We start from the raw sequence: 20235 nt of genomic DNA, 5'->3' as shown, positions 1-20235 counted from the left end.
TACTAAGATGGCTGATAAAAACATTTTGAAATGTTTTGCATTACAACAGATACAATGCAAAAGAAGGGTCAGGTCTTTTTCCCCCCTCAGCAACAGGACTGATTTGCACTGTTGCCATGACCTCACCAACATGACGTGTTTTGGTTGCCATGACAGCAGAACTAAGACGCAACAAGGTGGGTAAGTTGGCACACAAAAGCAATGCATCCAAGGTAATTGTCTACATCTCCATAGTCCTCAAAGATGAACAGAAAAATCAATGTAATCACTTAAATCAGGTGTAATTCTTCAGTCTGGAAAATGAATGCCACCATCTCTTCATATAATGCAGTAGGTCCAAAAATCAGATACCTCGCAAACGAGGTGTACTTTTGTATTAAAACGACTGTTTTCATCTTATGTGTCACAGTTACCTCTGTTACCTCCCTAGCACAGACAGTTATGCAATTCTCTACATGATCATAAGTAATGAAAAAAAATCTTAATAAGCATGTTCTGGAGCCCCTGATCTAATGAATAGTGTGTACTAATGCCCCGAACCCTCGAACACTAATGCAAATGGCAGATCATGACGAAAACACAGCCGACATTACTTACTTGAGTGTGGACACCAGTCATCTTGTTGAATGGGTGGCTGACTGAGGCGGGGGCAGCCGTGGTCAAGGGTCTAACAAATGGACCTTTATTCCGGTTGACCCCGTCATACGCGCTTGGACGAGTCCAACACACATCCATGATGTGGAAACATGATTTCACGCTATTCACAGAAAAAAAAAAAATAAGGAGAGAAGAGACCATGTTCATATGAAAGTCTTGAATGCTGACATGTCTGTCTGAAGAACCAAGGAAAGTTGGGCTTACTGGTTGCTGTGGGGGAAGTCAAGCAGGTGTTGCATTGTCACAAAGGGGTGGCTGAGAGCCTCGGCAGGGGCAATCCTCTTCTCTGCATCAATCAACAACATCTTCTTCAACAGGCCCACAAACTCCCGACGGTCTGCCTTCTCTGCTAACAAGTCACTACCTTCCAGATTCATCACCAAGTTCACCTGACACAGCAAAAATTTTACCTTTAAAATGACTTACTTTACAATAAGCAAAAGAAAAGCCATAAAACAGAAGAGTATATTAAATGTAAATGTGTACAAAGTAAAATGACCAAGTTAAAACATGGAAACGATCAAATATGATTCAAATATGATTCCTGCAAATGATGAACCATTAGTCATGAATGAGTTCACAAAAATGTCCTTCTTGTATTAACTATAACAGCATAGACATTTAAAACAATGATAGTTGCCTGGGGAATTTCCAGTTGTGGTTTTCAACAGAGAACTGACTGAAACTGAACCTTGATTTTGATTTTGATAACTGATGTCTGACTGCAGGGAAGTAAGATTATGGTGTTTTCCAGTAATCAGACATGTATGCTCTATTCTCCTTAAACAGCTGTAGGTGTGCTTCCTCTGTTAAAGGCCTAGTGCTCTACATCCTCAAAACAACCTTTTGATGCTGAACATCCTTTCATGCTCTGTGTGTATATTGTGTTTGCAACTGCTGAAGGTGTGTTCTTCCTGTACAGTGAACATACATGCGCTATGTCATCCAAACAGCTGAAGATGTACTTCCTTGCTTCCTTTGATTTCATCCCAGTCTCCGTCTCATGCTCATCTGTCGTCTGTGGGAAGAAAAGAGACAACCGGCTTACTTAGCGAGGACTTCAGTGCTGAATTCAATAAAAGTGGTCACAGGGTTCCACCATGATAGCGTTTTAATAGTAAATGTTTCTAGAAATAAGTTCATGCTACCTAGGAAGTTGGGGGGAAAAGGATATATATGGTTATAAGAACTAAGAAGTACCACAGAACTCTAAGTCTGTATTTCACATCTGCTGTGTATAACCTGTCAGTTTTTTATGCATCTCTTTGCTAACCAACAAAAACTTTTTTTTGTTGGTTAAAGCATTAGAAAGTGCATTTTTCAGCAGTCCTTGTTTGCCCAGAGAGAGGAAGAGAACATTTGAGGTTTAAGTGACCTGACTCGACTTTCAACTTAAAGTCAGAATGAAGCAGAACAAGGGAGGAGGTTTCTGTTGTTTTGAATGCTTTGTCACAATCTAAGGTCATGGTTTTTAAGCGTCTAAATGGTTCTCACCTTCAGTCTCCATGCTGCATAAGGTGAGTCCGACTCTCTGCAAAAGAACCGTGCAGTCTTTGTCCCAACATTCAGCAAATGTTCCCCTGGCAAACCTTGCGTCTGAGAAATGTAGCGAATCTGTAGGCCATAAGGAAGGAGGGAAGAGAGAGCAGAGAGAGACAGAACATGAAACAGAAGGAGGGGAAAAATGGTACCTTAAAAAAGAACTTCTTTCATTATTTAAAAATTGGGGTGAACAAGTTCAATATAACCATTTTAAACCATATTATAATAACTTATATTCATTTTAGGCATGTCATCACACCCACCAAGGCGCTTTTTCCATTGTTTTTTGATTGTCCATTCGCTCCTCATTCATTCTTTATCTATAACCATCATATTGTCATAGCATGATTTCCTGATCCTTGTTCCAGCCTCAGTCGGCCTCCACAGACTTAGACACTCTGTACATTGACATCACATCATGAGTCTATCACAGGATTACATTTCAGTGTGTACATGGATGGAATGTGTGTAGGTGCACTGTGTATATAGTGGGGACAGGTCTTAAGGATAGCACATTCCTGACAAATGGTTGGACTCATCTGTATTAGACCCCAATTAGACCCAATCCCTGCACTGCAGTTTGGTGGGTGTTTGTGATCTTTAAGAAGAGTGTCAGTGTCCTTCTGAGGTAAACTCTGATAACAGGATGTAGGTGCCAGCTCTTTGCTGAGTAGTGCTGCTTGTCAGTCAGATAAAGTGGCACAGAGTATCACACACAGTTTTATGAGAGTTGAGTCCAGTGAGAAGCCTGGTTGACGTCAATCACACCAAAGTGTAAAGGAAAACATCCATTAGAGAGGGAGTGCTGCTCAGGGCCGAAGAATTGACGGGACTGCCAGAGAGTAAGAGAGGAGCGAGGATCAGGGAAAAGGTTTTGGGCATGACCAAAAGTGGCACCCTGGTATTATTGTTGTTGCAGAGCAACTTCGCTGCCAGCTTACCAGAATAAAATTATCAATGCTGAAGTCTCAAGACATCTCTGTCTCTGTCTGTACCTCTCCAATACCATATATGAAACACAAAAACCTAGACAGTTTCAGAGCAGACAAGCATGGCATGCAAAAATTGCAACCTTCACTACAACAAGCTGAAACTTGAAAGTCAAATGAAGCGTACTTCTCCACCTCAGATGAAGCCAGTCAAGAAACTGTTCTTTTGTCACACTGACCCAAGGCTTCTGTGCGTCTTTGCAGCCAAAACAAACATTTTATTTTACTATTCAGAAAGAGAAAGATATGGACTACAACATTCATTCAGAGGGATAGGAAAGAGAGAATATGTCAAATCTCTCCAAAATAAATACTTGGAATGAGCAAAACTAGGAAAAAAGACTTAAGGTTAAAATGCGTACCCAGAAATGTTTTGTTGGAGCATATTATGTTTTGATGAGCATATTGTGACATTTGGCCAGTGCGGCCATATTTGAGTGCATGTTTCCTGTGTATGTGTAGTCTGTGTACTTGATGCAATGTGTCTGTGTGTGGGTGTCTTGAGTGACTTACATGGGAGGTTATGATGACGCAATGTGTCCACTGGGATTCTGATGGCTTGCATCATGGATGTTATCTCATCTGTTTGTTATGAGGGATAGATGGGATGATACCATCCGTTTGTTTATCCAATGGCTCACTCAAATATCCATGCTTTACAAAACATGCTGTGTGTGAACTTTCATCGCTGCCTTTTTATAATGCTCTCATCCCCTTGTTCACTATCCCAACATGTACGCCAAGTGGCAGTTCATGTCAGCAAAAATCTCTGTCCCATTCGCTCTATTTCTCTCTCACTCTTTTATAATGAAGTTCACAATCAGGGAAGCATTACTGACACTCGATTCTAAAAGGATTTAACCTGAGCATAAATTTCCCTCCTTCCAGTTTAGCATTCAGTTCATGGTAACATGTTCATAGTGTAACTGCAGTGTAGTCTGGCAACATCATGTAAACAGCAACAGATACAAAAAAACATCACAGCATGTGAGTGGTTAGGGAAAATTCTTGTGATGGGAAAACCCTAATTTTTCCTGGAAGGGGTGTTTCTGCAGCATTCAGAAACAAACCAGTGAGATCACTGGTGCAAACATACTGCTTTACAAAACAGCTATCCAGCGAGCCTGGGCCTGCTGTAGAACAGACAGGAAGCAAAAGCAGAGGCCTCCAATCTAAATCCAATACACACTACAATGAAACATTTTCATGTCAGCACTATTCCACAGCACCCCTGTACACAAACCTACATTTCAGTTAATCATTAAGCACAAGTACCCACCTCCTCACCCAGTGTACAAAGCATCCCCTTTCTCATCTCTGGCGCTACAAGGCTGGGGTACATTTTGTACCAGCTTACAGAAAGGAAAATTCCACCCAGAGCCTTGCTGCCACTAACCCCAACATAATCCTTTCTGCCTCTTACCCTGCCTACATCCTCTTATTCTTTCAGTTTCTTTATGTTTCCAGTTTGTTCTGGCCAAGCAATAAAATAAAAACAGTAAACATACCCTTGCAAGGGGTGTCAAATTGTGTAAAGATGTAAAACTCCCTTGGAAGTGCACAATCATTCCCTGTGTACAAGCCCTGCACTACTGGTAGAAAAAGAAAGTAAGCGAGAGAAGAAGACTATTAAAGAGCACAAATGAAGACGGCATGCAGAAGACAAACATGGGGAACGGAGACATTCTCAAGACCCTTCAGCACCTGGTCTAATCATGGTGAGAAGGTTTATTGCGTCAAAGAAGTGAGCTGCCACTGATGCCACTAGTGAAGTAAAAGGTGGTGTAACTCGAGACTGAAGTAAGGAGAGGTGGGGAGACGAGGAAGAGAAGTTATAAATACAACCTGCTGTGTGAGATGGAACCAGACTCCATGCAGAGAGATAAGAGGAAGAAAAGGGAGAAGACAGGGGGTATGCAGCAGTCCCTTTACCTTTAGCCCGATTATCTTGTAGCCCCAGGATGATATCTCACAGCCAGAGTTTTCCTCTTGTGCCAGCTGGTGGCTACTTAGTCTTTCACTAATGTACAATCAGCTGGTTACTTTTCTTAGACTAATTCAGTAGCTGAGAGTGTCTATTTGTGAATATTCTTGCCATCGTCCTTCTTATTCACATTCTACTTATGTGACCCTTACTTCGTTCTGCATGCTTTCTGTCAAACTCACCTCATTTCCCTTGAAGAAGTCACTGGCGGTGGAGGTGCTCATGAGGTAGCTAACTAGTATCATTACTGTAAAACTGCAGGCTTGCAAACCCATGGGCCAAAGAGGTGAACATTGCTTTTGAATCTTGTTGAATCAAGCATGTCTGATGAAATGCGGTGCTGGTTTGGTTTAGCTAAACCTTTAAAACCTTTAGGTTTCTTCTGTATCACATTTTTCTGTCCTATAGAGCTGTGAGTATGAGTGATTTTAAGAGAAAGGGAGTGTACATTTACAGACAAAGACAGTGAGAGCAGAGGCTTGAATGTAATGAGGAGACTCAAAGGGCAGAAAGCTATGACATGAAGTAGGGAGTAGAATGAGTATTTTTGCTAATGCCACTCTATTTCATCAATAAATGATGGTTAACTTATCCATCTATCCATTTTCCATAACCACACAGGGTTGAGGCTAATACCAGCACACGTAGCGCTGAAGGCAAGAAAACACAATGGACAAGTCTGCCAGGCCATTCAAGAACTAACACACAGATAAACACACGCAGACACATTCATGATTAAAGGCAATTTACTGTCACCAGTTTTCATGACCTGTCACTATATTTGTGTTGGAGGAAACCCACACAAACACAAGCAGAACATGTAACCTCAACACAGAAAAAGGACCAGGATTAAGGATTTAGACCCTCTTTGCTGTGAGGTGGCAGTGCTGACAACTGAGCTACAGTGTTGCCTGCATGGTTAACTTGTTTAGCTCTAATTTAAAAACTTAAAAAAAACATTAAATGAAGGCTTGTTGTATAATTTTCATATATGTATATTCTATGAAGGCAGTGCAAAAAGTAAACAAATGGTGAGTTAGCTTTATTTCTGACTTCATGTAATAAAAAAAAAAAAAAAAAAAAAAACAGTTCTGACACATCTCACACTGACTTTTGGCCCATATCTCCGAAACTGAACCTCCTACCAACACCAAGGTCCACCTGGAGGTTTTCAGGGACTCTTAAATGCGCTAGTCTTGGTCCTATGATGCCCTCTTGCCTTAGCTGGGTCCTCTGTGTGTGTGTGTGTGTGTGTGTGTGTGTGTGTGTGTGTGTGTGTGTGTGTGTGTGTGTTTTCTCCTTGTCTGTCTGTGTGTCCTTGCAGGTCCTTGCAACTGGGAGCATCTGGCCAGTCTCCCAGGCATATTTAAGACCTGGCTGTCCCAGAGCATTCTCTCCCTCTCCTTGCTCCTGGCCCAATGTTTTTGTTTGGTTGGCCTTGTCAGTGTTTTGTTTAGGTAAAACACCCTTCATTTACCACTTAAACACTCATCCCTCTACTGACAAACTGATTTACACACCTCATATCTTTCCTGTGTTTTTGATATTTAGTGATAAACTTGTACACTTTTCAGTTTAACAAATGCATGACTCCCATTTTTGCCACGGCTCACAAGCTGGGCCATGACACCGACCATGTTTTTATGACCTTCTGTTCCGGAGATACAGAAGATCGCACAGGATGGGTTAGATCCTGTCCCCCATATGTTTAATGGACTATCCACCTCACACGTGAAGCTGAGGTCACAAACAACGGAGAATTTTTGTTTCTGCAGAAGCCCTTAAACAGAGAATGGATGACAGTCAATGATGATGATTATTGTGTTTATACTTCATATCACACAACATCTAAAACACTTTCACCAGCGATAAAAACCTTTTCTCTCAAAAGGTACAGGCTAGATACATCCACAAGTGATTTGTCTGATTTCATTTTACGTGTAGAGCTGTGAAATTGAAAAGTGACCATCAGAAAGCTCTGCTAACACTATCTAATTATGAAGAGATGCCAGTTCCACATGTTGAACATTCACCAAAAGTTAATCATGCCCACTACTGCAGCCCCCCTTTGGCCAATCAATATGTAACATTAATCAGTTCTCCCATGCCCCACAACTAACCTTTCCACAAAGTTTCATGGTGTTGCATGAATCGGTTTGCAAGTTACTCCATTTTTATGTGAAGCCGCATCCACTGCCATGTCTCACTTTGGCCAATCAGTGTGAAAAATTCAAAATTCAAAATTCATCAACTGACAAGTGAGCCTAAGACCACACTTTCCATAAGTTTCATGCAAATCCATACATGTGAATTTCTTTCGGGATGAATAAAGTATCTATCTATCTATCTATCTATCTTAGGGCTGAACGATTAATTGCATTTGCGATAATATCGCGATATGATAAAACGCGATTTCCTAACCGCAACTTGCACGATTATAAATTGGTCACGAGACGCGAGCTACAGCAAGTGGAGCTCTCAGCCGCACCAACTTTTCATCCTGCCCACCTGTTGCGCAATGGCCTCTGGCTCAGTGGAGCAGTCAGAAACTGACACAAGTGAGACATTAGTCTCGAAGAGGAACAGCACGTCGGTGGTGTGGAATTATTTTGGTTTCAAAAAAAGATGTTGCGCAGCGGCAGGTGTTGTGCACAACATGCCGTGCTACCGTTGCTACTTCATGGGGTGACACTTTCAAACATTTCGGTCAGTGATCCCTGTCTTGAGGTATTTGGCTTGCCAGGCACACTGGTGCTCGCCATTTTGGCCAGACAACTGTCATATATGGTTTTGTGGTATTTTTTTAAGTGCTGGAAAAAGTTCGTAGTGTTATCCTGTTATCCTGGAATAAAAAATAAAAAATCGCAATCGCAATATTGGGGGAAAAAAATCGCAATTAGATTATTTTCCCAAATCGTTCAGCCCTAATCTATCTATCTAACTTTTTGAGATATCCTGCGAACAAACAACTGCCATCCAACTCTATTGGTGGAAGGAAAAAAAAGAGAGCTTAATAAGAATATTGTTTGGTGTATTTTAAGTTCTTCACCGTTTTGTTAAGGCAGGTACACCAGCTATGTTTATCATTTCTGCATTTCACTACAACAGAACAGCTCAAAATAAAAGCTCTAACATTCATCTATATATAGACGAAAGCATTTGAAAAGTATAACAGCAATCACATAAAGTGTGAAGTGTTAGTGCAATACACTTGATCTGAAAGAATAGACAGCCACATTCAACAGACCTTAAGATTTATCTTCAACATAGCAGAGGATGAAGCCATCAGAATGTACCGGATGCCACTAAATTGACCTCTCATGTCAAAACATTTTCTCACAGGGAGTGTCAGCACTGGACCCCTGGGATGGCTTTTTCCTTTCAGCTGGCAATTCCATTACCAAAATGCTCAATGAATGGCAGCGAGGGCTGGGGTAAGGGTCAAAGTACACTTTAGATAGGCATCCCTTAAATGAGAAGGGATTCAGTGTCTTGCTTATGGACACTTCAGCAGTTCAGCTGCTTGCCAACACCATGCAGGTTGAGCCTGAGTCCCCCCAGCTGAATGATGGGCTCCCCTACTCATTACACCACATACTGTAGCTAAAATTGGCTGAGGAAGTGGCAAGTGTAGTCATGCCAGAGAACAGCCTGGGATTAAAAAGTGAGCAAGTATTTTGAGACAATAACAGAGAGCACATTCAGGAGTGCAGAAGCTGTCACACTGATGTCTGATAAACTCTGACATGGACTAAACTGATCGCTCCCACCCTCTGTTACAAACCCCACCAGTCTCCACACACTGCACAAAATCCATTTCTATCCTTGTACCTTACTTCTCTTGATCTCTACCCAATACATTGCTCTTTTCTACAATCCACCTGCTGCCTCTCACCTGTGATCTTGCTGCTTCCTCTCATTCCCTCACACTGTCTCTGTGCCATCTTCAGTCTACCTAGCTCCTCCTATCTACCCTCTATCTGAGGCTTACCATCAGACCCAAGCAGGCTCTCACAGGAAGCCTCCCCACAGATATCTCTAAAGCAGCTTTGGGGCATGCTGATCTGCCCCTGCAAAAACAGATCTATTATATTTAGCCTGGTGTGGCTGTGCTCAACTTGAATCTCTTTCGGAGCTGTTGAGTTATCCCTCCTGCCTTGGTCCTGGGGAGCGTGAAAAATGATGCAAGGCCATAAAAAATTCTTTGATACAAATGCTGTCCACAGTGGGGCTCAGTGATGTAATGCAGTATAAAGTATGGGATAGAGCGCAACCTAACTGGGGCTTTGCTGGCAGGCAAGGAGCAGATAGGCCTCCAGCGCAGGGGGGATGCCACTCTGCATAAGTCCAAATCAGTCTAGTGTCGGGAAGTCAATTTCAGGGCTCCTCTGGGAGGAGGGGGGTGGGGGCGAGTGCCTCCAAGTTGCTATGCCATCACTCACAGTAAGATGCCATCCTTCTCATCCTTCTCATTCTCACAGCCCCAAGCACACCACCAGCCACCATTACATTCACAGGGAAGTGCCACAACTAGAAACCAGGAAATACGACAGTAATCTGGACCTGTCACTGTCGGTCACTTGCCTCCTCTATCTCTTCCTTCCCTAAAATAATCTATCCTCCTCCTCCATTTCTTTGTGAGCCTACCCACTTATAACCCTTTCTCTCTTGCTAAATCTTAAAATCCCTTTCTCCCTCTTTTCCATTTGTTCTTGAAATAAAATCCATTAAGTAGATGGCAATAGGCCTAGATTTCATTTTTAAAAAATATAAATTAATTGATTTTAAAATTTCCAATGGGACACACTGCAACAATATCACATTGCTATCCTGCCCAATCCCATGATTGATTAGGATAAAGTGGGTATGGAAAATGAATAGAAGGATAGATAGATATCCTTACACCATGCAGTGTGTCCTTAACTCTGCAAATTAATGTTAAGGCCTCCCTGTCAGCGTCATTCCCAACTGACTCTTTAGAACTTATTATTAACTTATTATTTTGGGAGATTTAGACTTGGTGGCCATGAAATGGACAACACTAGAAAGTAAATGCCCCGTGAACAGGGTATACAGCTGAACAGAAAGTAAGTTTGACACTAAGTCTACATTAACAGTACTCCATTGCATTTTTCAGCATGACCAACTCATTCCTCTGTGGGCTGTGGTGATTGCTCAGCTTCAGTTTTACAAAAAAAGTGGAAGAATAAAAATAGTAAAATAGTGAAGAGGGAATGACTACAATTACGATATATAGGGCTGATTAACGTCCTTCCTTACATATCAGGAACTGATCGTCAGGGTTACCCTCCTGCTAGTATGAAGAAGCATTCTTGGACTAGCAAAAATCTAGTGCTGTTTAGTTCGCTGTCCTCAGTCTAGTGGTGTATCTGGAAACTGACGCTGCATATCAACCACAGACAAGACACACAGACAAACAGACAGACAACAGTGAAGACAATGAATGTTAAGCCCATTAGGGACATGGTAGGTAGATGGAAGCTGAGAAGCAGTTCAGTACAGAAGTGTAGAGAACTCACCACACAGTCTGCACCCAACTCAAATTAAAACAAACTGTATTTCAATGTAATATGATGGTGGAGATGTAATAGCCAAAATCAAAATGCTAAAACAAATGTAAATTAAGCCCAATATATTGTTCCTGAATATGTTAGCTACCATTGTAACTAACATATGCAGCTCAAACTGTCCTGATAAAATAATTAACTAATAGGTTATATCTTCTGTCAAACTTCTGTCTATATATTACAAGCCATAGTCTAGTCAGATACCTAGCAGAACTTTGGCCAAAACTCAGAGTTAAATCTAAGTGATTAAAACAAAAGTGAAACTTAAAATTCTTTGGAGCAGCGCAAATTTTGCCACATTTGCCAGGATGATATTATTTTCCACTGGAAACTGCCGTCTATGCAGGTATGGACAATTAGCCTAATATTTCTTCAGTCACCCTTTCTTGTACACTGAGGCAGTAACCTCACAGACTGCAAAGAAAACACCTTGACTACTCAAACATACTGCTACATTATTTTTTTTTATTTATTTATTTATTTATTTTTTTTTTTGCAAAAATCATACATTTTTCATACCCAATTTTATGGTCAGTGCAGTGGTACTACAGTGGCACCTACATCTTATGGCCTATTTATTTTAGTTTTTTAACTCAATATTCTAAAAGGTGATCAAAAATGTTGTTGTCAAACAGCAGCTGTAGTACAAAATATATTTTTATCTGGCTTTAAAAATCCCTGTCCAGGATTCCTTAATGACTACAGCCTGAGAGGGAAGACAATGGGAAAATAAATGGTAGGGTGTGGGTGGAAACAGAGGGTGTAAAGCTGCCTAAACAGCCACAGGGGCAGTCTAAGGATGAGTAGGAGGAAGGTGGGGGGCTGCAGGGGGGCTGAAGACAGACCTGTGTTTCTCCAAGCAAGAGGGGATTTAGAGGGGGAAGGGAATTAATTAATTTAATCTAGATTAGCACAGATACCAGGGGGGACAGAGCAGGAGGAGCAGAAGACAGTGGTGGAGAGGACACAACTTTTTATAAATGGAGGAGAGGCCTACTGAAATATGGAGTTTCAAAATAAAAATGAAAAAACTATGGAGGTGGTGCAGAGGAGAGACCGAGTTGGAGAAAATAGGGGGGAATCTAAGAGACAGGAAGCAGGAGCATGAGATCAGGCATAGGATTAGGTATTCAGATATATGAGCAGAAAAAAGGAGGTCAATGGGGGAAAAAAACAGATAGGTGAAAGCTCAAGCCAGTATGATGGACCAAGCTAACAAGTCAGCAGTGAGAAGATGGATGGTTACCTGGTCGTACTCCAGGGCCCCAGGGTAAAGGGGCCAGCCCAGGAAAAGCTCTGCTATCACACAGCCCAGGGACCACATGTCTATGGCTTCACAAAACGGCAGTCCCAAGATAATCTCTGGAGCCCTGCAGAACACACAAAAACCCAATATACCTGTTAGACTATAGTCACACCATGATAAGATTTAACAAAACGGCTTGAAAATATTATATAGTGATTTACTGGGAAAGACTACTGTGTATCAAAAAAATGTCTCCAGTGAAAACAGCAGATGTGTCATCTTCAACATAGCTCCCTGAACAGACCAACTCAATGAAAAATATGTTTATCAGATCACCATAGATACAAAATCTTGCAGAAAATTCATCTTGTAAACAAATGGTAATGTAACCTACAAATCTAACTACCAGCCTGCTATGCTGTAGAGACAAACAACAATTTTGTGTGTTGTAAAGATCAAAGGGTTTAGATTTAATACTAAAAATTATACCCATAAATGCTATTATGCTATATACAGTCTACATATGCAGAAGCAACACTTTCAGTGGGCAGGAATTTGACTTAAGTTCTCAGTTCTCAGTTCTACAACTCAAGCAATTACTCCTTTTTGGATTTGTGGGGTAGTGCTCATGTCTAGAGCAAATAAGCATCCATTAATAACAACTGTATAGCATTCCTAATGATGGGTGTTCAGGTGGATGTGTGGTACACACGTGTTAACAGTCCCACATGATTTGTAAGCCAGTGCTGTGTGTGCACAAGACCAGCCAGACATCAGCGGGCTGAGCCACTGGGTTAGCAGGTCAGCCAGGCTGGGATCATCAGAGCTTTGACAGACTGTGGTATCTGCACTAGGCAGACGGGAAATTATAAGCACAGTCACTACTTCTGTTGCTAAGTGATGGCTCAATGTAACTGTAAGTAACTCCATAACAGCACTGTAATACTGTGTCACATGCATGGCTGCTGGTGACGCAGTGCTGTCAGCACCAATAAGTGTAAGGAAGGCTGACAACTGTCTAGATTCCACACAAACACACCACCAGGCCTACAAAGTGTCTAACCCACTTTGAAGCCTGAACTCTTCTCTTTCTCGTGAGTAGTTTCACAGCTTATGAAAACCACTACACTACACTATTACTACATAGTGAGCATCCAGTACACAGGCTGATTTAGTATCAACATGTTACATGAGAGTTGAGAGCTAAGGACTGGATTAGAAAGTGGAAGATCATTTTTGACCAAATATATTTGGCACATTCTGTTTGAGCATCATGAGAGTGAAAAGTAGCTCTCAGACCTTTAAAAAAATGGACCTGAAACTGTGGGCAGGCTAACATTGGAGAGAGAGGGTATGTGATGACGTAAAAGGATAGTCCTGGAATGCTTGTATATGCCGTAGATTCTTTTCTGGTGTCAGTCATTTTACCCAGACAACAGCAAAATTACTGAAAAGCTAAGCAGCCTTAAAAACACATTATAGCAGCATTTGAGGGTAGGAAGACACAGGTGAGGAAGGGGAGGTTGAGATGTTATTTCTATTAAAGAGATGCCATTTCCATTAAGGACAAACATGACATGTATAGAAACTCTTTCAGCTATTTGACAACATGACTACACAACATAGGAATGACATAATCTAAAGGACAAGCAAAAGACTGCAGGACAATTCCCACATTACTTCCTAGCCTTACTGAACATACAGACCAAGACTCTGCTTTCTATATTGAGCTTATCTAACTCAATCTAGCAGATAACTAACCTCTGAAGAATTTGGCATATGGCATCCGGTGGTGAGAGATGGAAGCTGCATATGGCTGGTGACAGCAAAACTGGGACCTACTAAAATAAGTATAACTATTTTATCTCATGGTGAAAACAAATGCACACAACAGCTGCTGCAAAAGGCAATGTTGTGGCAGAAAAGCCACGAGGCAGTTATGCAAGCCATTTTTGCCTCACAGGCATGGCCTGTATACATATGTATATATAAGAAATAGCTTTTCCCTGGGGTAGTGAGGGGAGAGAAGCTACACATGGCCAATCATTAGGATACTAGGCCGATACTAGGATACTAGGCTGATCAGTACAACACCATTTGAGCAACTCCACTCGGAATCAGCTTGGTCTCAAAACATCAACAACAACAACAAAAGGGCTCAGGCTTGATCAAAAACCACAAAATCACAGGCTCAATCCCAGCAACAAACAATGTGTGTGGCCATCAACAACTTAAGTCCTGCTGAGAATGACAACTGAATAACTAAATGACAGCTTAACAGTCATGTGTCTCATGACTGTAACATTAGGAGTTTTTTTGGTTTTTGTTTTTTGTTTTGTTTTTTGTACAACTCTTGTCCCAAATTCATCCCAAAATTAATTTACATCCTTCCCAATCCTATTTTTAAATCAGCCCTGGGGGGCCAGGAGGTCCTCCAGCTTGAGCCCTGTGCCATATGTGATTTTCCAAGAGAACATGAACTGGAGAAAATAAGGCTACTAATCTACATCAATGTATCTGTGCTGTGACGCAACAGTTTTTTGACCTTGTCAGAGGTGCTATTCTTGTCCGTGTGTTATACAACCTGTCAGCATGGGGAGGCTGACCATCAACATTTCAGTGAGCAAGGCAGGAGTGATCACACTGTCTGCCATTTCATCTCAAAGTACTTAAAACAGCACTTAAGATTACCCTGGGATGTCTAGAAAATCATTTAGTCATCATCAGTAGTATCAATCAGTAGTATCTGAAACATAATGGCTTTGGCGACCCTTGGTGCTAGAATTTCACAAAGAGGGTGCCCTTTGTATCCTGTACGCTAATACATTTGTTTGCTTATAAAATAAAATGATAGCGAGAAGAGTAAGGTAGACTTTTTCTGCTGCGACCCCCCAACCCAGGAACATAGGCTAAACACATAACAAGCAACATGCTGAATAAAACAATTTTCACACCAACAGTCTAATTTTTCTACAGTCATTATAGAACAGTAACAAATTAATTTGAGAATGATACACTATATTACCAAAAGTATTCGCTCACCCATTCAAATGATCAGAATCAGGTGTCCTAATCACTTGGCCTGGCCACAGGTGTATAAAATCAAGCACTCAGGCATGCAGACTATGAAACAAGACATTTGTGAAAGAATGGGCCGCTCTCAGGAGCTCAGTGAATTCCAGCGTGGAACTGTCATAGGATGCCACCTGTGCAACAAATCCAGTCGTGAAATTTCCTCGCTCCTAAATATTCCACAGTCAACTGTCAGCTCTATTATAACAAAATGGAAGCGTTTGGGAACAACAGCAACTCAGCCACGAAGTGGTAGGCCACGTAAAGTGACGGAGAGGGGTCAGCGGATGCTGAAGCGCATAGTGCAAAGAGGTCGCCGACTTTCTGCACAGTCAATTGCTACAGCGCTACAAACTTCATGTGACCTTCAGATTAGCCCAAGTACAGTACGCAGAGAGCATCATGGAATGGGTTTCCATGGCCGAGCAGCTGCAGCCAAGCCACACATCACCAAGTGCAATGCAAAGCGTCGGATGCAATGGTGTAAAGCACGCCGCCACTGGCCTCTAGAGCAGTGGACACGCGTTCTCTGGAGTGATGAATCACGCTTTTCCATCTGGCAATCTGATGGACAAGTCTGGGTTTGGAGGTTGCCAGGAGAACGGTACATTTCAGACTGCATTGTGCCGACTGTGAAATTTGGTGGAGGAGGAATTATGGTGTGGGGTTGTTTTTCAGGAGCTGGGCTTGGCCCCTTAGTTCCAGTGAAAGGAACTTTGAATGCTTCAGGATACCAAAACATTTTGGACAATTCCATGCTCCCAACCTTGTGGGAACAGTTTGGAGCGGGCCCCTTCCTCTTCCAACATGACTGTGCACCAGTGCACAAAGCAAGGTCCATAAAGACATGGATGACAGAGTCTGGTGTGGATGAACTTGACTGGCCTGCACAGAGTCCTGACCTGAACCTGATAGAACACCTTTGGGATGAATTAGAGCGGAGACTGAGAGCCAGGCCTTCTCGACCAACATCAGTGTGTGACCTCACCAATGCGCTTTTGGAAGAATGGTCAAAAATTCCTATAAACACTCTCCTCAACCGTGTGGACAGTCTTCCCAGAAGAGTTGAAGCTGTAATAGCTGCAAAAGGTGGACCGACATCATATTGAACTCTATGGGTTAGGAATGGGATGGCACTTCAGTTCATAGTATGAGTAAAGGCAGGTGAGCGAATACTTTTGGTAATATAGTGTATATTGACATTGGTTAAACATTCTACATGTAGGTGCTTTAAACACACCAGGCAAAATGGTGATGGCAATAAAAATGCATGGCTTGGGTAGTCACAGAAAAGTTAAAACATGAGACAGTGCTAGGCTATATTTTCAGGAAAATAATCAAGCATACAAGAATGATGAAAGAATGGTAAAATTCAAGAAGCTTGAATATTAGCTTTTCTTTATTTATTTCTTTTTCACATTTCACCCAGGAATACTAAAAAATGCCTCTCAGTACAAAGAAGAGAACTCCCAAGCTGATCTGTTGAGTTGCTGTTGTATATCTGGCTACCTCTCATCACTTCACCACTACTGATGGCAGAATAGTTGTGCAACAAGTACAAACTAGTGAGTGAATTAAAGAAAGCCAAAAAGAAAACAGCAGGTCTCTCCTTGGTTTGGGGGGGATGAGTGGATGTTGCCATGGTTACATGGCTCTGTCCTGATCAAGGCAACTAAAGCCTCCCTGGTCTCTAATGAAACCAAATCTATTTTCTATCCTGAGGACATGACGTGCAAGCCATAGGGACTGAATAGCAGATGAACATAGGCCTTGCGATAGTTCAGTCTCACATGCACAGGACCCTAAGGACATGGGCACTCCATCTTAGAAAAAAAAAAAGAAATGTGTACACAAGCACACACAAATATTACATGCGCATTATGGCAAGAGGGTGAGGCTGTCTCTTACTGGTGATCACAAAACCACCACTTTTCCCTGTAAAAAGTTCAAAGGAGCATAAACCTTACTTGAAAAAGAGAACATAATGCTATAGCACATCCCAAAGACAAATGTGTAAAATAATGGGGAAAAAATGATTTGTTGTGACAACAAAATGATCTTATTTCTGGCACTGGCCAAAATTCTTGTAAGTGGCTGACTGCCAGTGGCTGTTTGATATAGCCTAGTCCATTGACATCAGTTAAGGGTTGCAACAATTACTTTGATGACCAAATGTCCTGACAAATATTAGCCTAATCAATTTACTGTATGTAACTTTTAAAAGTTAACATTTAGTTTGAATTTTGCAATTCCAATATTGCCCCACTATTTTGAGACTTCGGAGCAGAGTCACTCTATTCACACACACACACACACACACACACACACACACACACACACACACACACACACAAACACACACACACACACACTATTGTGTGTGTGTGTGTGTGTGTGTGTGTGTGTGTGTTTTATTATATATTATTCTAATTTCCCAGGGAAATTACTGACAGAAATTATCAATTGGATTCAATTTTAGGAATCGCTTGAATTCAACAGACATATTGTTGCAGACATATTCAAGACTGAACAGATTAACTTTCTATCCAAATAAGGAGTTCCTGGAAAAATCCTGGATCTAACAGTGGTTGGCAGCCCAAAATCTGTCCAAAACCAATAACTGAAAAGGACAAGGATGGACATCCATTTCCATTACAATTTCTAGAAATACTGAAAAAGTTTCTCCTCAGTCACAAGACAAAAAGAGTGAGTACCAGGTCTGTTGTGTGATACTACTGTGCTGCCCACAGGTTGAAAATGAATGAATATGAGTGAGACATGAGAGTTGTCAAAAATGTCACTGTGTTCAAAGGTTTCCATAAAGCCTTGTATGCTATCAGGGAAAAACACCTTCAGAGGCTGCACAGACAGAAAAAAAGGACATATCTTCAAAGAGCTTTCTTTGCCTGCTAGTAGTGTTGTCAGAGCTTCTTTTCAAAACATTCCCTTATGCACAGCGTACTTCTAGGGTTTCACCCACTCCCTCACTGCTCACTAAATACCATAGAGCACTTACTTGGCAACTAGATTAGCATACACGAGCAGAGAACCAAAGGGTGGGGGAAGGAGATGCTCATTTAAAGGAAAATTCCAAACTAAACACACTGAAACTCTTTAAAACATGGAGCTGTGACTTACACTGAGTTTCTGGTGCTGTTTTGTTGTTTTTAGGCTTGTTTTTTCCTTAGTAAAACTGCCAAAATCAATGCACAGCACAGAACAATATGATACAATGGAGCTTAATGGGAGAAGAAGAGTGCACTCCTTCCTCCATGCTGAATTTCACCCTGCATGTTTGTTAAACATTGCTGAATTGGCAAGTCTACAAAAGAAGCGCTGGCACATTTATTTTTAGGGGTTGATACTGACACCTGAAAGCTAACATCTCTGTTTTAAATTGTTAAATCCTCCCACCCATTTAATGTCATTTCAGCAGTGCTGAAAATAGCCCCCAGTGACATCAGTGGATTCACTTTTGTCTAGTTAACCCAGGAAAATTCCAGCCCACAACACATTAAGAAGAAAACAGTAAAGGGAATTTCAGAAAAAGGAATTCTCTACAGTGGTTTTCAAAAATTCTCTTTTCAACAATTCTTTCATAAATTTAGAGTGACATAGTGCTACACATAACATGTTTTGCATGAAGCCACTAAAGAACCAGGGATCATTTTAAATAATAAACTCTGAATAGGCTGCTCGGTTGTGTCTAAAGCAAACCAGTACAAGCAAACCCTGATGCAAAATGCTGAGCACAGAGTTACTACTAGGCCCAACAGAAGCACACCACTGTGCCAGGTATAACTTGCCCACACTGCAGTTATGGCATTCAGAGGGGATCACTAAATAAACTCCACTGCAGCAGAAAATATGTTTTTTTAACAGTGAAAACAACTGTTTTTGCCACACGGCCTAAAGATTCCACTACATTTTCACTGTTACATCGTGGTATGTCTTTGACCAAGTCTTTTCCTGGTCACAGAGTTCAACAGTATGCTCCTTCACCTCAAACAGCTGCTTCCCTTCTTCCAACCCTGCCTTCTTTTCCTCTCTGTTTGTTTCTCATCCCCTAAGAAGCTGAAGCGTAAGCCAATGTTATGGTCACAGGACAAACACAAACATGATGCATGGCTGAATCTAAAAAATATGCAGGGGAACTGTGTACAACATTGTTGACATGGAGCTTGGGAAGGACTCTTCAAAACTGGGGAAGAAGTCGGACTGTGATTGTAAAGGTTTTTGATACTCAAATCCAACAGGCCACGCAAAGGGCACATGCCACCAAAAAATAAAAGCAACAATAAAGGTGAAACTTCTTTTTTTAAACATAATTAAGCTAAGCTGAGTTTGTTATTTTATGTATTTAATCATTTGTTAAGCAGTGTAGCAGTGTAGTATAGTGTAATGGAAAAGAGAGTCCTACATTTATCTTTCTTAATTAAACTGAAACCCAATCAGGTTCTAACTAATTCAACCAACCTATCAAAATTCTATGTGATAAAGAGATGAGTGTACTTGGTAGTCTAGGCTGGTGTCCTGTAACTGACATTATTCCATTTGATCATGCAAGTCAGCATGAGAAGAGTTAAGACTACCAAGGGGAACAACAATCTTAAATAACATGGCATATCATAAATTTAAATTTAGTCACAACCTCTTCCATTGCTAAGAAAGGCAAATACAATGTCCTAGTCAATAGGGGAAAAAATATTTTAATATGCAATGAATAACATTAGCCAAAACCCTAATTTTACACAGTCTATATGTCTACTGAATTATCAACTGTTGAGAAAACCAAGCAGACATGAGGGTTTTCTTTTTTTTTTTTTTTTTTTTTTTGCCAGAACTGAGACAGGGGAGAAAAATTATCTTTATGGCCATTTCTTATTCATGGCCATGATCTCACACTCCAGAAATAGGCCCCCGATCCACACTGGCTCTGTCCTCAGGGGGAGGAACCAAGTATAAAGTGACACCCAACGAGCTCATAGACATAGACAACAAGAAACAGGGTAAGCTTAAGTACATCCACTGGAGAGAGGGGACTCCAAATACTTATTGAGGCGCCACAGACCTAACCTTATTCTGATTAATAAACTTATTTGGGCTGCACTGCAGTAGACATAAGCTCAGCAGTAGGTCAGGCTGACACAAGGACAA

The 20235-nt window shown here is 41.3% G+C and overlaps 1 protein-coding gene across 1 annotated transcript in view; it reads right to left on the bottom strand.

Moving 5' to 3' along the window:
* hipk3b (homeodomain interacting protein kinase 3b) overlaps positions 1–20235 on the bottom strand; it is a 66708-nt gene that overhangs the window by 8732 nt on the left and 37741 nt on the right. Inside the window, 5 exon segments of the mRNA XM_030080515.1 lie at positions 598–757; positions 862–1046; positions 1589–1675; positions 2152–2271; positions 12007–12130. Of these exon segments, the coding sequence (XP_029936375.1) occupies positions 598–757; positions 862–1046; positions 1589–1675; positions 2152–2271; positions 12007–12130 (676 nt within the window).

Source organism: Myripristis murdjan, chromosome 3 (assembly GCF_902150065.1).
Source record: "Myripristis murdjan chromosome 3, fMyrMur1.1, whole genome shotgun sequence".
NCBI classification, from domain to species: domain Eukaryota; kingdom Metazoa; phylum Chordata; class Actinopteri; order Holocentriformes; family Holocentridae; genus Myripristis; species Myripristis murdjan.
The sequence above is the reverse complement of the archived record's forward strand: the minus strand, read 5'-3'. Positions and strand labels throughout refer to the sequence as shown.